At 35.6% G+C, this 17,543-nt stretch overlaps 1 protein-coding gene across 2 annotated transcripts in view; it reads left to right on the top strand.

Moving 5' to 3' along the window:
- Window positions 1–16,905, top strand: part of Smp_158100.1 (hypothetical protein) — a gene marked incomplete at both ends in the record, with an annotated part of 64,618 nt that extends 47,713 nt beyond the window's left edge. The window contains 6 exons of one of the 2 annotated variants that reach the window (XM_018791707.1): window positions 1,968–2,090; window positions 4,717–5,043; window positions 8,488–8,583; window positions 9,717–9,731; window positions 14,224–14,730; window positions 16,494–16,576. In XM_018791707.1, the coding sequence (XP_018645127.1) occupies window positions 1,968–2,090; window positions 4,717–5,043; window positions 8,488–8,583; window positions 9,717–9,731; window positions 14,224–14,730; window positions 16,494–16,576 (1,151 nt within the window). Of the gene's footprint in view, window positions 1–1,967; window positions 2,091–4,716; window positions 5,044–8,487; window positions 8,773–9,716; window positions 9,732–14,223; window positions 14,731–16,493 lie in introns of both variants that reach the window. The other variant, XM_018791708.1, reaches the window with a different exon arrangement.
- Window positions 16,906–17,543: the final 638 nt, after the last annotated feature.

The raw sequence follows: 17,543 nt of genomic DNA, 5'->3' as shown, positions 1-17,543 counted from the left end.
GCAGTTGGGATGTATGTCAGTCTAGTGCGACGCATCACATCAGTATCCGCATGACACACTCGGGCATTGACCTACCTCCTGTATGAGGACTTGACATGCATGACATTGATCACCACCCAGTGATCAGTCAATTGTGATTACATCTCAATCCTACAGGAGGTCGGTCGCGGCCCGAGTAGCTCAGTGGTAGTCATTTTAATGTTTGACCATATCAGACTAAATTATATTCATCAAATGCGATTATCTGGTAAGGGTAATTATCGTAATGAGCTGTACACACTAGTAACCCGGATGGAGATAAAACTCACTGAAATGTCTATAGGAAGATGTGAGTTAAAGAATTAACCAAGTTAATTGTGATTCGGTTGATTATCAATGATTCTAGATGTAAATTACATTGTATCACAAACTGACTGTTTAGTACTTTTACTTCTAATGATTCTCAATCGATGATGATTCTCGTTAAAATACAGATAAAATGTTCAATAAATGATTCATTCTGACTAAGAATCCTTCAACTATATTCATTCATCCCATTATTGAAGTGACAACTTCTCAGACTTCGAAGTTGTGTTTCAGATTTTCATCCCACAGAAAGCTTCATTTATCTCAAAACTAAAAGTACGCCTTACTGACTACTACCATAGTGTCCTCCTGACTATTTTAACCACCCAAAATCAAAATACATTCACTATCAAGATGATGGATTGAAAATCAATTTTACTTACTTTTCTAAAGGAACTTAAGCAAAACATTTAGGGATGATTTAGTCCTGAGACCACTCAACTTTCAACCATTTGGTTACAAGTTTTAAATACAATTCACCTATTTTAACTTGGACAATCACAATTAGAATCGCTACCCACAAATATATACACACTAAGAGCACTCAATTAGTAAGTTGTGCAAATAGATTCTCGATGGTTCCTGTGAAACTAGAATACGATTAAAAAATGGGTTTTGATAAGTCTAATTCGTAGGTCGTTTGCTTATTGTTGATCGAAGCCTAATGAGAGACAAACCTTTAACCACTGAACTTTGATAACCAGTCCCACCATTACTATTTGTAAATTTAAACCCAAAGACACAATGTTCATCAACAAATGGAGTTAAAATTAACTGTTCTTACTAATTATAGATATGTTAGATATATGGCTTGATCTTAGCACACACATACACAAAGATTGACTTTTTTTATCATGAATAATTTTTAACCAACATAATGTTAGGCTATTGCTTTTTACCAAATGAATTCTGTTGATTAATAGGTGTGTTGCCCCCGGATGAAAAAACTGGTTAGTTTATGTAATTTGAATTGATTATGCTTTGAGGAATATAATCAGACTGAACTAATTCGCATACTATGATTTCAAATAAATTAAGGCACCTGAGTCACAAATTGAGTAATTACTTATTAATATCAGAAGGTTTTTTGTTGATACTATAGTAATAGTAATAGGGTGAGACTAATAGGTCCTGGGTTCGGATCTCGCGAGGCGGGATCGTGAATGAGTACTGCTGAGGAGTCCCATATTAGGACGAAATGGCCGTCCACTGCTTCCAGGTTTCTCATGCTGGTCTAGCTTCAATTGACTCATGATCTCAACTATATAAAATTAATACAGTCTCCACAAAACCCCCTTCTGATAAGTATATGATTACTATTTTATCATGGTGTTATGTTTGGAAGGATTCGTACAGTTTGAAAATAATTCTACACACTACGAGACTAACATCTTAAATTTAATCTTGTAAGTGAATGTGAACGATATAGAAGTTGCAAACTAAGCTGAAACAGTTTTTCAATGTTCCTTGCTTTTTCATTCTATCTTACTTTAGTATCAGTTTATGATAAGCAAAGTATTGCCATAGTTCCTTTACTCTTTGAGTGTTATTTCCAAGTACATATTGAGTTGAGAGTTATGGATAAGGCGGGATTTATCTTTCTTTGTATATTTTAAACATAGAATCTGATAAACCACATCGTCATCCTCCGCCACCTCAACCTATTGATCATGACCAAACAAAACGTTTAGACGATAAACCAAGCCCAAAACTAGACAGAAGATCACGTCATGGAATAGTTTCAGGTAAGTAATTTTTTATTGCCTTGATATTCTTACAAACCGAAATATTATTTTATTTTTTTTTTAGAAAAAAGCCTACGAGGTTCCAATTGTATTTTACTGATGGGTACACGTATTCATATCTAAAACACTAGTATATTACTATGTCATACGAATTGATGAACTCGTGCCTGAATCTTACAGATACTTTTTCATTGCTATTAATCCCCCAAATGCTCTGGTACGGCCGAGAGTGAGAAGAGTACGCTCTCCCTCTCCAAATGCTCTCAAATGGACACGCGTATATAGCCACTGCTAAGGAAGTCCTACTCACTACATTCTCGTACCACGTGTGTTGTTTGCGAAATTGAGAGGACGAAAAGCGAATGTCCGGCATGTTAACCGGGTTGGTGGACACGGAAAGTCCACCTGGGGGAGTTGGAAAACCCTGATTCCAAACCAATGGTGCACATGGGCTCCAGTATACTGAGGGAACAAATGGCGTATGAATCAATCGTTGGTCACCGGCTACCATGGGACTGCATCTCCTCACAATGCTCTATTGCCTTGTGGATCAGACCTTTAGATCAAAGACTCTGGGTGTGGTCCCCTAAGAAAACCATCTGCTTCAGTTTGGGCACCTGGGGAGTATCACAGCCCTCACACAAATCGAATGAGATTTGTGTGGCGCATATGTATCTCGTGCTTCGTTGTACCAATATTTATGTTTCTAAATAAATAAGTAAATAAACATTGGTATTGTAAGTTATATTTGAATTTTGAAAGTATGAAAATATATTTTTCTTCAGTCATTACATTCTGTGTGTTGGTTTAAGTTTTAAACGAGGTTAATTATCATTGTAATTTGGCCCTAAGTATCCGGAATACTGTCAAGTCACAGAATTCACGTTCGAACTCTCTTTTCCTAACACATTCAAATAGTTCAGTAACATGTGGTTTACCCGTAAACTGATTTTATTTAGGATGACTATGTGATTTATATGTTGAGTTGCAGACATATTTTTGTGATGTTCGGTGTCCAAAATTTAATACCGATACACGGTATGCTATGAACTAACCTCCCCCCCCCCAAAAAAAACTGACAGTTTGAGCGAGAACACAAGAGTGAAAGAGAAAGTGTATTGGACTACCGAATGAAATGCACAAATACTCATCCATATATATACCACTCTATCCTTAGGAAATTGATGGATTGACCCGATTAAGTTCATTTGACCTTTATTTGACTTCTGATTGCCATCGATTTACTTTTTGCCACTTCTGATTGGCTCTCCATATCATCTCTTCCTCCTGGAACAAAAGTCTTGTTCCTTGTATTTAACTGAAGGCGTTGAGGGAACTGTAGTCTCCTCGATGATTTTCTTGGGATCTGGAGATCACTTCTTCCGCTCTGATCCTGATGATCCAAACTGACTGTATCTAGCTGCAGGTTTGAGCTAGGAGGTTCTATATCTGAAATTAATTGTCTGTCACGAATGTGGTTTAGATGTTGAGTTTTAGGAAACTGATGTTCAATTTTCTTTGCCTTGAGTTTATAATCTCGTCTCCCTCTTTGTGGATACACGCTATCAAATGTAGTTCGAACCTTCTTTTCGAACATTGACTCAGCAAGGGGGGGGCGACCACCTTAGATGAGGCTGGATTCAGAGTTATTGCTGGGGATTTCCTCGGTCGTGCACTCTCCTTGTGATCACTTTGAAAATCACAAGAAACTTTCTGTCACCATTTGTGCATTGTATGAGGATAGGAAGATACTTAGTTGCAAATAAGATTGGATGACTGATCGATCTTTTTTGAATCTGCATTACAAATAAGATCAAATGGATAATCAGACATTTTCAATTCCTTGGTCCAGTCAAGACCCAATAGACTGAAGGATTCACCAGTGAATAGCATTTGGATTTGACTGTTTGTTCACTAAATTTGACAATACATTTTACAATTCCAGAAATATTGATTGGGATGCTCAATACATTTTTTGTACAATCATTTTTAGGTTGAATGCTTGGCCGATCAAGTTCGTGCCAAGTTTTACGAGAAATCACAATTGTCGTCGGGATATAACAGCCATTGAAAACATTGAGACACTGAGAAGCCGTGTCGTCCTAGTGTGGGACTCCCCAACGGTACGCACCTGCGATCCCGCACGTAGGATTCGAACCCATGATTTTTGGTCTCGCTCGCGAACCCTTAACCTGCAGACCACTGAGCCGGCATCTAACGGTGTTCATTGAAATTTTGTTGAAATGAGACAGTTCCGATTTTTGTTTACGTAATCTTCGTTTCGATTTTTGTCCACTGTTATGGTTTTCGATACAACTAGTACTGTCATATAGTCCATAGTATGTTTGGTGAATGATCATTAGTTCTGTTTAAACTAATCAAGGTTTCTGGTTGTTTGAACGCGGTATTGTTATTAAAACAGGAAATAGGCTGCATGACCTATCATTTAAACGGAAGAGCATGTTCAGCATTCAGTTGATTAATGAAAGACCATATATACCGATGATTATAATTATGAGATACATGAAATGATTAAATCTAAGAAATATTTTAAGAGTTAACATTCTATAAGCAAATCACAATCCTCAGAGCTTAGAAATAATTTTCTAATTTGATATTTTTTTAGGTGATGAAAATTATTATGTAAACGTACCTGGTTCAGGTCCACCAGGTGTTCGTCCACCGTACAATGGACACAAGAGATCTCTGCAAGATTTAAGTGAACGCTCCGGCCCTCATAGTGCTTATGATCCTAGATTGGGTGATACAATTAATCAACCAAGCAAACCTAGAACCAGTGATAGAATATCCGATCAAATACCTGATTATTATGATCAATATACATCGGATGAAAGTGATTATGATGATTCAGGGGAATCGGATGAAGAACTTAAACCGCCAGCATTGCGTACAATAACTCAGACAAGGAGAAGATCTGAACCCGAACCTTCCAGTATGTGAATTTTCAGTTACACAATTACTTATATGGATTCTTTTTTGGTTATTTATGGAACTCACTAGCGTCAGATTTTACAAGTTATTCTATAACTATTTGTCAGTCAGTAACAGTCAGTCAACCATAATCAACGTAGACTCTGATACATATTTGATTTGGCTCAATCTGCTAAACCATACTAACACAAGGAGCTGACTTTGAGATGAATAAAAAAGGAGTTGAAATATTGTTAGAACCATTGATGTTGAGACTAACTGATCATAAAAAGTGTAATGTGAAAAGACAGAGTAGGTATTACTCATGAAAGAATACTGGGGCTCAAAATCTAAAAGAAGATAAAGAGTGAATATAATTGCGCCATTGTGACTGATTTTAAGCCATGTTATCCAATGTCCTCAACTACTGATTACAGTCATCTCTAGGATTTTAAACTGGCAATCTGATTTTATCTATAGGGCCCAAACTATCAGCTAATGAATTATCGACCGTAGCATAAATAATTACTTTACTTACATATGCCTGTTACTCCCAATGGAGAATAGGCCGCCGACCAGCATTCTCCAACCCATTCTGTCCTGGGTCAGCATAAATAATACTCATTAGAAATACCATAAAGGTGAACTAAGAATTTAAAATACGCCATATTTTTGTTTACATAGTTACACAGTTACAATAATACATTAACATCAGACTGAATAATAGACTGGTTACATTAGATCATGTGTTATACATTATTCTGACCAGATTGAAAACCAGATAACATGGGTTAGAATATAAAAGTTTTGAGATGATGGAAATACACGTGGACAACTACGGACATACATTCGACTGGGAAAATGTGCAGATTTTGGACAGAGGCAATTCCAAAAACACCAGAGAATTTTTAGAAGCTTGGCACTCAGGTCAATCAGCAATAAACAAACACATTGAAATCAATCTATCAACCAATCAAGAAAATTATGCAGAAACATAGGAGCAAAAATCAAACCAATAGGAGATATAACCAAAACAAAGAAATAAACAATGACAGATTTAAGGTCAATAAGAACCAATCAACATCGAGGTTCACAGGACAAGCTGTGAATCACATGTGGAGAAATTTAAACACCTCACTTCTACCCGAAGTTTGTGCTGATGATGTCGTTCAGAAGGACGATGAAAGCTCCACGACCAAACCATCCAGCTCAGAGAACAAACCCACGTCAAAATATAAATATAACACAGTGTGAAATCTAATGCAAGATTCAATAGCAGGAAGGAATCCATAATATTTTATTTAGTGTCTCATATATTTAACAAAGCTGACTGTCTATCTTCCCTCACTAGCCAATCACAATTCGTCGTTGGATCGAATTTATTATATGTCCTAGGGTAAAAAAACGGTTTTGAAGAAAATGTCAGTTATAAGCAGAGATGGATAGTGGCTAGCAGTGGAATCCAGTTTGACGCGCGTTTCGTCCTACTTGGGACTCGTCAGCTGGATGTACCCGCATCTCAGAGTTGATGCTCACTCTGGGACTCGAACCCAGTACCTTTCACTTCAAACGTCATCGCGTTATCCACTCAAGCTGTCAAACCGTACTAACACAAGGAGTGAAAATCAACTTTGAGATGCAGGTACATCCACTTGACAAGTCCCAAATAGGACGAAACGCGCATCCTGGATTCCATTGCTAGCCACTATTCCTCTTTGCTTGTAATGCTTGTGAATTAAGGCTATATCGAGGTAATACGCACAGTATGCACATATGCCAATAAGAGGCTGATCAATTGCAGTCCTAAACATCAATGGGAAGATTCATACAAACAATACCAAGTTAATTTAAAAAAGGATTTAGTTATGTGTACCTACTACAAATGATACGGTTTTCTGATAAGTTCGCGTTAAATGACATCTACAACTATTAATAGCGAGCTATGATAAAGTAATAACGAAATTCAGTGACCAGTATTAAATAGTTAGTTTTCGCTGCTGATTTAATGGTGGTTTATTTTCTTTCCTTGAATTTTATCATCAACACAGCTTTTGTAAAGATGTTTAGTCTGAGAGAAATGCGGAATGGAAATTCGAGGTATTATTAAACTACTTTATAATCACTTTTAAAGCTTTTTAAGTTCTACTAGCTTATTCCAAAAGCATGAACAAATCCAGATAGTCTGCACCAGGTTAGGAGTTTTACCTAGAAAAAAAAACATGGTTTTCAAGTGTTTAGGTCATTCAACGTCAAACCTTTGACCTTGAATAATTGACGTCAAGCTACTGAAACATTACAGTAGTATACTTTGAAGATACATGGATAATCACAGATATCTTATGCTATATGGATTGGAAAGTATTAGATCTTCACTAAAAGTAAAAAAAAGCATACAACTGATTTCTTAATTAATCGACCAGTATTACTGATTTTGATTATCATCATAATTTTTCATGAGTTTGTGTTTTCCCATTGTTAATGGACATCGTGACTCAGTAACCTAGTGGATATTAAGTTGGGATTTAAAGCGATAGGTACTGGCTTCACTACTAGAATGGAGACACATTTTACTGAGGAGTTTTAAATCGAATGGAATGTCCGTCTTGTAATTTATTATTGGCCATTACCCAGAGTCACGATACGCGATAAAACGTGGGATCAACTTAAGCAGCCTAACAAGAACCGTATTTGAAATTTGTGTATCTAAATCGAACGATCGTGGAACGTGAAAGTAACTGATTGACTCGAGACATATCTCAATAATTAGAAGGATGTTTCTCAAAATATTGAGTTTTGTGGATTTGATAGTAAGTTTAAACAGTTTGGTGAATTATCAACTTCATGAGTTAAGATATCTTAAAGGCAAATTTAGTTAACTATGGAAAAGTCATTGCTACAGCCTACAACTACACTCTTTACTTGTCAATATCATCTAAAAGTTGGTTACTTATTCAGTTTATTTACTAAATTTATCTAAATACTGATGAAGAATTTGATCAGACTAAATGATACATAATGTTACCTACCAAATGAATGTTATGTAAGATCTAATCTAAGCTTCTGTATCTGATCATAAATGTTTTGATAAGATGGTCGTTGGAGGTGGTCAACAGGAAATCCTGGACCTAGGTTTCGTGTTACTTGGCACTCGTCAGCAAGGTGCACCTGTTGACCACCTCCAACCACCATCTTATCTCAACATAGTGCACGCAGTGTCGAGCCACCTAGACTAGTGGCCACATTGCTACTTGATGGATAGCATTCGATCAGCACTAAGAAGGGCGTAAATGTTTTTTTTATGAGACTAGATGGTTATAAAAGGTACTTTATTCACAAAACATGAGTATCAAAGCAGGAATGTCCTGACATTTTGACCTTTTTTCTAAATTAAAATATTAATATGAACTAAATTCATCAAGTACTTAATTATTTTTGTTTTTTATATATTCACAAATGCCCAATGAAGATAATTATCCACCTGTACAATTAAGACGACCATCAAAAGGACAAAAAACTGGACAATCAATTACATCAATTCGTGATAGTCTTATCAGTCCTGAAGGTATGTCAATTCCTTCTACACCGGGTTATGAAAATATTTACGGTATTTATTATGATGATAAAACAGGTAAATACATGAAAGGATTAGATCATGATCATTCAAATGGAATGTCACAAGAACGTATATCACGACCACGTTCTAAGCATACAACTGCAACAAGTCGAAGTTCTGGTTATTACGGTATTAATGGTAAGTAATTATGGAATCAAATTAATGGACTGATCAAGTTTTTAATTAAAAGAAGAATTTTCACTGTCTGGACTAAAATATTAAAAGTAAGTAGATGGTGTTGAGAGTCTATAAAGGTCTCTCGACAAAGTCTAGAAGTCCAAGCTGAAAATGTTTCATCCAATCATCAGTGAACAGAAGCTACGCAGAATCACAGAGAAAGATTATTTGTCACGTTTGGATTGTATAATTATTTATGTTGTTACCATATTCAGTATACTTTCAGAAGTCTCTAGGAGGGAAAGGTCATCTGAAAACCCCATAAACACATCCGACTGTCTGTACATAGATTAATCTTGTTGTAAAACCTTTACTCATATTTATCATCTTTTTTCTGTTGATCAAGTTAAAGTGTAGTAATAGTTTTCAGTTGTAGGATGTGGCTGGGAGGTCAATAACAAGCATTCAACTAGAAAACATATCAAAGAGAGTGTGTGTATGAGAGAGTACAAACACATTAAAATTCATTTATCAATTACAGCTTCATGCACATGGCTTTTAGCTATAATCTTTATTTTTGACAGTCATGTATACCGAGGTATGTTAAACTTAATTCGAACCAACAACCAGTTGGTTGAAAGCTAAGCTCTCTTGCGTTTGAACAATCTCCAAGCAAGTAATTGAATGTTAAACCAGCGTTTGGTTCTATTTTTGGAGGTAGTTACTATTGTACACTTGTTACATGTGGATTAATGAACCATTTCACTTTGGACCTAATGAATCAAAGAATGGTTCAAGGTAAAACTACTTTTACTATCCATTAACATACTGTGTAGCCTGACAATAGAATATTCCCCATTAAGAACTCTACTTTAAATCCTTCTATTCACTTTTTCGGTTGACGTTTTTTTGTAATAATTTTTGTCTAAATCATTATATATATGCTACTTGGCTCAATATTTTAGTGTTGAAGGATACAAGTAAGTTGTGCTTGATATTTTAACGATCATTATAACATCAGTACATTGTTTTACGAAGATTATAGACTTTTCATAGTTTAAATCACGAACAGATCTTAGACAGACTGAATGGCTATTTCACCCTAGTATGTGACTCGTCAGCGGTGTATATCCATGACTAGTTTCAAATAGCAGCTCCTGGAATTGCAATAAGGCTATGACCAATGAAGTTAAACTATATCAAGTGTGAGACAGTTATCCTCATCAGGTGATGGATGAGACTTGAGCATTATTGTCAATTATTTGAAACTAAACACACAAACCGTTGGATTATGAGTCAATGTTCTGCAAGTTAATTGTTCACTTGTGAAATCGATGATTCTGAGTTCAATTGCTCATGGTAAGATTGTGAATAAGCATTACTGATGATTTTCATAATAGGATGAAACAGCTGTCTAATGTTTTTAGGTTTCTATAGTGACCTAAATGAGATCAGTTCGTGATCTAAAAACTATGAATATATCATCATATTATTAAAAGTTGTTCATCATTCATGAGTCTTTTCCCCCATTAGTAATTAACTTCTAATATTTAATGTAATTTTAGTTTCATCTAACATATTCATGCACAAATATCTAAAATGAGGAAAAGAAAGTAGATAAGCTTCGCAGGAAAGTTTTGTGTTTGAATTCATGTCGAGTTGTGTGTCCCAAAATAAAGATGAAACAACTGTTCAATGATTTATTTTTCAAATGATTTACTTTTAGGTAAAAATTATTTCTTTAGTGGAATCTGTTATGAAGTTAGACATTAACACGGCTGGATGCCAGCTCAGTGGTTTAGAGGTTAAGTGCTCGCGCGCGAGACCGATAGGTCTTGGGTTTGAATCTCGCGAGGTGGGATCGTGGATGCGCACTGCTGAGGAGTCTCACAATAGGACGAAACGGTTGTCCAGTGCTTCCAGGTTTTCCATGGTGGTCCATGTGGTTCTCTTAGGGGCCACATCCGGAACCTTTGACCTCAAGGTCTGATCCACAAGGCAGTAGAGCATCGTAAGGAGATGCAGTCCCATGGTAACCGGTGACCAACGATTGATTAATACACCATTTGTTCCCTCAGGATACTGGAGCCCATGTGCATCATTGATTTGGAATCAGGGTTTTCCAACTCCCCTAAATGGACTCTCCGTGTCCACCAACCCTGTTAAAGAGCCGGACATTCGCTTTTCGTCCTCTCAATTTTGCAAACAACACACGTGGTACGAGAATGTAGTGAGTAGAACTTCCTTAGCAGTGGCTATGTACGCGTGGCTATGTGAGAGCATTTTGAGAAGAGAGCATACTCTCCCCACTCTCGGCCGTACCAGGGCATTTCAACTAGAAAACAAATGCAAATCAAGATATACTGTATTCTTTTCGTCTTTTCATGTGACACTTTCACAGTAAGCATTCATGAAACCATCAAGTATTGAACCCATTATCTTCAGGTCTTGCAGTGAGCTTTCAACTTCAGACCATATTAAATTTATGGTATTGTGTGACCATCACCCATTCCCCATGATAATATATCCTTTCATGCCCGACATAATCAAATTCTTCTGGTGATAATCATTTGCTTAAACTCTTCTAACAACTTCTCTTAAAGTTTCTCACCAGTAAACATAGAAATGAATTTTTACTGAAACATTGATTTGAGAGTTTGGTATACTTTGTAATCATGTATTTCTTCAACTCATTTCAATTAGACTTGAGTGGAAATTTAGGGGTTTTAAGTTAACTAGATACTATGGGACTTATCTTTTCAAAAAAAGTGGAACATGTCACCCTAACTTTTTTTCATTTATCATTAATCAATCTGTTTCTGTATGGAGACTTGTAACAGGTTTGCTTATTTGAAATTCATTTCTAATATAACTTGTATAGCATTCATGCAACCAACATACATTTTCATCAGTTTGTATGAAGAAAATTAACATACATCATAAGTTTTTGTTGCTAACCAAGATTAAATAATTGTTATAAGCAAAGATGGATGGTGGCTAACAGTGGAATCTAGGACGCGCGTTTCGTCCTATTAGGGACTCGTCAGTTGGATGTACTTGCATCTCAGAGTTGATGAACACTCTGGGACTGAAACCCAGTACCGTTCGCTCCATCTTTGCTAGTAATGCTTTTGAATTAAGGCTATATAGAGGTAATACGCACAGTATGCACATATGCCAATATGAGACTGATCAATTGAAGTCTTAAACATCAATGAGAAGAGTCAAACAAACAATACCAAGTGAATTTAAATAATTGTTGCTATGTTTGTCATGAATATTTAAGTTAAACTAACTGAATCGAGAATATTGAAGCCACCAAACTCAGGATCTTTGATGTCCGTATGATTGAATTTTATTATTATGGTTCATAATGTTGTGAACCAAAACGTGGCATCAGTGCTTGAAGTCACTAACTTACAATCTGAGCCATGTTAGCAGATGCAGACTACTTGGTTAGGGTCCGCGTGACTATCGTAACCAATGGTTGGAGACTCTGTGTGACATGGCTCAGAATCGATCACGATGGCGTAGGTGTATATACTCTTTATCTTTCCTTAAACCTTGAGATTAAAATAGCTTCATGTCGTTCTTCCTTCCTATACTATATCCTTATATACAAGCTATGTTTTATATATTACCACCACTAAATTAACTACTTCTATGAATCCGGTGTTCATCTTGTTGTGCTAACGAGTATGGCAACTTGGACCGATGTATATATGTGCCTGATCCTACATTGTAGCTGACTGACTGACATAATGTTGTGAGTAAAACAACTTGCGTAGAAAAATAGATCAGAGCTTAAGTTTCATGTTGATCAGTGCCTGTTAGTTAACATGTCTGATACTTTGAGACAGCAAAAACTTAGTTTGCTTCACCTAAAAAGCATTACTACTAACTAGAGTGCTTTATGATATTAATTTAATCCATACAAGAAGTACCAGTAATCATAAAACTTCATATTATTTAATACTGATGAGTAGCAGTAACCTGACCCAGGGATTTATTTTTTTGTGTGGCTACAATAGTTCAGTAAATAATACTGTATAGATAGTTACGAAGTGACTTAATCATACAGCTCTACCTCTTGAAGACCAGATTTTATCATCTACTAAGTAAACAATGAGAAACTTACATAAAGTACTTATTTATTAATTAGGATTAAGTTTTGATTGAAAGGAAGAATTTTCTTCGAAAATTAAGTATTCCACTTGATTATTCTGTCATGATAGTTGATCATTCATTGACAGCGTTAGATCCGGTACAAAATTGTCCATCATTTTAAGTTGACATGCCTCATATCATGCAGTAAGACGACCAGAGGAGACAGTATTATCAGATGCATCCATAAGAGTCTATACTTTCCAATTCTTGATGTTAATTAGTCAGTATCATCATGGATGATAGGAAAAAACAAACACGTACGAATAAAATTCACACCTGTTGCATAAACCATTGACCTTCTCTACTCAGTAGCTTAGTGGATAACGTGTTAAAGCTTGAGACGAAAACAACCGGATTAAAGTTCCAATCTGAATACCAACACTGGGATTCACCTACACTAGATGACAAGTTTCGAACGGAGCGAAGCGGGCATTCTGGATTCCTTTGCAATTCATTATCCAACTCTAATAAAAGTAGTAATTGTAGTTTAAGGCCAAATGTAAGAAGGGTATTTTAAAAGAAGCGAATGGGAATAAAGAATGAACAGTAAGGAGTTGTTGTGATGTGCCGTGTCCAATAATGATACTGACGTGCAATTTTCCTATATACCTATATTACTTGGAAAATCAAGTCACCGGCGGTGTATATTTTCTTCCCTAGAAATTCAAGCTACTTTTTGACTGATTTGGCTGATTTTTGATAGACCCAGTGTATAACTTTTCCGTCTTAAGAAGTAGGTCTAGCTTCTCAGAGTCAGCTGAAGGTGTTGGAATACAGACACATCATGAATGAAACTAAACTCAAGATTTAAAAAAACATCACTGATGTATCCAAGTCCAATACTGCAATTGTCATAGATTGCAAATATCTTACGATTTCCAACTTGATATTCTACAACTATCAACCTAGTTCAAACTAATAACCACTAATTCTAAGAACCGATACCATATCTTGCTTTGCCAACCACTAACTTTGTTTCAACTTAATCCTAAGTCAGTTAGCCCTATGTATTTGGTTATATATAATAAATGCTTCCACTATGTAAGGCATTTGATGTTTACATTTTCCTATCTCAAGCTATACATTTCACCTTAGCATAATTCACCTAATGGTTTCATTATATGGGAGAAATAGTTTGAATGTCTACCAGCTTTATATATCTTCCAGTTTTCGGGGCCATGTTTATATGTACTATACTTGTGAAAGTTAGCTAAAAATTATCAGAACATTGAACAATTTCATTAGTTGGTAGTATTTAAGTAAATCAAATAAATACTTCTTATAATCGTATATGTTTTTCTTAAGGTTCAAAACACAGTTTAATAATCAGTACAAAACGTCGAACACTAAGCGGTTTAACTGGTACCCATCCATCAAAACATCGTTCCAGTTCAATGAATACTTTATGGTTCGGTGATCATCCTGTACCATCGGAACGTACACTCTCTCCAGCTACACCAGTTAGATTATCAAATATACAAATACAAGCTCAAGCAGAACTTGAACGTCGACATAGATCATCTTCACATGGACATAGTTTAGATAGAAAATCTGTATATAGCACAGGAATGACAGAAAGTCATTTATCCAAAGGTTTAAGTGATTATCATCAAGGTTATGAAGGAATTGGTTATTCATATGATAATCGTGGAAGATTAATACATGGTGGTGCATGTTTACCTGAACGTTCAGCTAGTCGTAAACGTCGATTATTAGATGGTCATGAAAGTTTATCAAGAGTATGGATACCACAAAGTGGTGAACAGTATCCAGTTAAACAAATACCTGATAGAACAGCTAGTTCTCTAACGAGTAAGTTCATATTTCCGGTATGTATATATTCATAACATGATTGACATGGCAATTAGCTTAAGAGTAGTGTCGATAAACATTCGCTACTTATTACCTGGTCAAACAGTAACTCTTAAGAAATATAGAATTTGGCACATATACATATAAATCCAAGTTACCACACCACATCAGCACTGTAAGATGAAACTATCAAGATGAATACTAGAGTAGTAGAAATAGTAATAGTATCAGTATTAGATGTAAACGATATGATTGGAGAAAAAAGAATGACTTCACAGAATAAAAAGTCTAGAGTAATTCTAAAACTCGAAGAGAAAAAGTGAATACAGCTGTATTATTCAGACATAATCTGGGTCGTGTCATCCAAAGTCCTCAGACATTGGTGGGCTGCACAAACCAACATGGCTCTATCTCACAGTTAATGGTTTCATGAATCTATTCCTACATCATTGAACTTTACACATAAAGATAGTTGATCCCTTGGCATAATTAATTTATGTCCCAACCATCTTTTAGATAACAGACAATTGTTCCATCATTGTATCAGCCGAATTTCTAGTGATTAGTTTTAATCTGAAAAATTATTCGAGCCAAGAGTAAAATGGTCAAATTTTATTAAGGTCATTGATTAGTGGTTACGACAAAGTTGAAAAATGCAGATTTTGGAATTCCGAATCATTTCACTATTGTTGTCATCAATATAGGAGGATTTGTCAAGACTGTAAGATGTTCATAGTTTAAATTACGAATTGCATTCAGTTAGATCACTATAGAAACCTAGAAGGACTGGGCAGCTGTTCCATCCTAGTATAAAGCTCATCAGTAATGTTTATTCACAATCCTATCAAGCGAAATCAAACCCAGGATCATCGATTTCACATGTGAACAATTCAGTTGAAGAACACTGACTCATAATACAACTGTTTATGTGTCTAGTTTCAATTAATTCACGATAATGCTCAAGCTTCATCCGTTACCTGATGAGGATAACTGTCTCACACTTAATATGGTTTAACTCCACTGGTCACAGCTCCTCACTGATGACTAAGTAATAGTAATTATCTGGTAATCTTCAGTGATTATGATGGAGTAGGTTTCATAATTGTACTCATTGGTAATGTGTTCTGTGATGAAATGATTTTAAAAATGAGGTCGGTTGCGGCCCAGAATAGCTCAGTAGTATACGTCCTTGATTGTGAAGTTGAGTGACACGGGATCGAATCTGTCAGGGAGCACCAGTTCCTTCAACATTACAGGTACACCTTACTGACGAGTGCCAAGTAGCACGAAACCCGAGTCCAGGGTTTCCTGTTGACCACCTCTAACCACCATCTTACCTCAATATATATAGTGCAAGCAGTGCCGAGCCACCTAGACTAGTGGCCACATTGCAACTTGATCGATAGCATTCGATCAGCACTAAGAAGGACTTGACAGGCATGACATTGATCACCACCCAGTGATCAATCAATTGTGAAGATACAAATCATGTTTATTGTTACTTTGATTGTTACCAGTACAAATCCATTCTCATTATCTTATAAATATACCCAGTTATATGATCACTGTGTTAAATAATGTTCTAAAATCTATACCATATCATTTAACAACTCAGAGGAGTCCTAAACAAGGATGAAATGGCCATCCACTGCTTCCAGATTTTCAATGGTGATCTGGCTTAGATTGACTTGTGAATTCAACTATTGTGATCAAAATAAATAATATTTTTCCCTTTTAATATTTCTTTATTGATTATCATATAGATCGTGATGAACGACAAGCTCAATTAGATAATTCAGCTATGGCATTTGCTTTACGAGATTTTACTGTACCAAAAATTCGGTGAGCTCAAACAATATAACACTAATATTCATATTACATCTAATAATATTGTCTATCTATCTAGACAGAAACGGGTTTCCAATAAGTCACATCGGAATCATGATGATGATGATGATGCTAATGCTACTACTACTCATAAAAATAATAAAGACAATGATAATAATGATAATAACGATAATAATGTTGATAAACATGTAACCAATCGTACTGCTATACGTAACAGCACTAAGAAATACCATCGCACACCATCGATTCTTCATTGTTGTATGCGATAATTCTACTTTTCTTTGCCTATTCTCTTATTGACAATGTTTAATTAACCAATGATTATGGATTTGATTTGTTTCACTATTATTTTTTATTATGATTAACTAACTAAATTATATATCTATATATATGCATATACATAGTCATTAACTGCAATCTATGGCTGTGAACCCCCTTAATGAAAAGTTTTTGGCTTGTTTGACTTTAACTTAGCAACATGCACAAGTTTTTTCTTTGTGTGTGTGTGTGTGTTTCTTAAGCACCTAAACATAAACAGAATACATAATTATCCCATATTAATTTATTTTATTTAACCAAGAAATATGAATGATTTGTTTGCTTATTCCTTTTTTTACCTTCTTTTTATCAATCAGTATATTATCTGATTGCTGTGAATATTACTAATAACAAATTGAGTTTTCAACTTATTATTATTATTTTCTACTACTGATTATAATAATATCAGTTGTAATATCGGTTCTCAGATATTTTATGTTCGTGTACGTGTGTTAGCCTCTAAATGCCCTGGTACGACCAAGAGCGGGGAGAGTACGCTCTCCCTTTCGAAATGCTCTCACATGGACACGCGTATATAGCCTCTGACAGGGAAGTCCTACTCACTACCTTCTCGTACCACGGGTGTTGTTTACGACATTGAGAGGACGAAAAGCAAATATTCGGCGCTTTAACCGGGTTGGTGAACA

Source organism: Schistosoma mansoni (genome assembly GCF_000237925.1).
Source record: "Schistosoma mansoni, WGS project CABG00000000 data, chromosome 1 unplaced supercontig 0094, strain Puerto Rico, whole genome shotgun sequence".
NCBI classification, from domain to species: Eukaryota; Metazoa; Platyhelminthes; class Trematoda; order Strigeidida; family Schistosomatidae; genus Schistosoma; species Schistosoma mansoni.
This window is presented reverse-complemented; position numbering and strand designations above follow the sequence as displayed.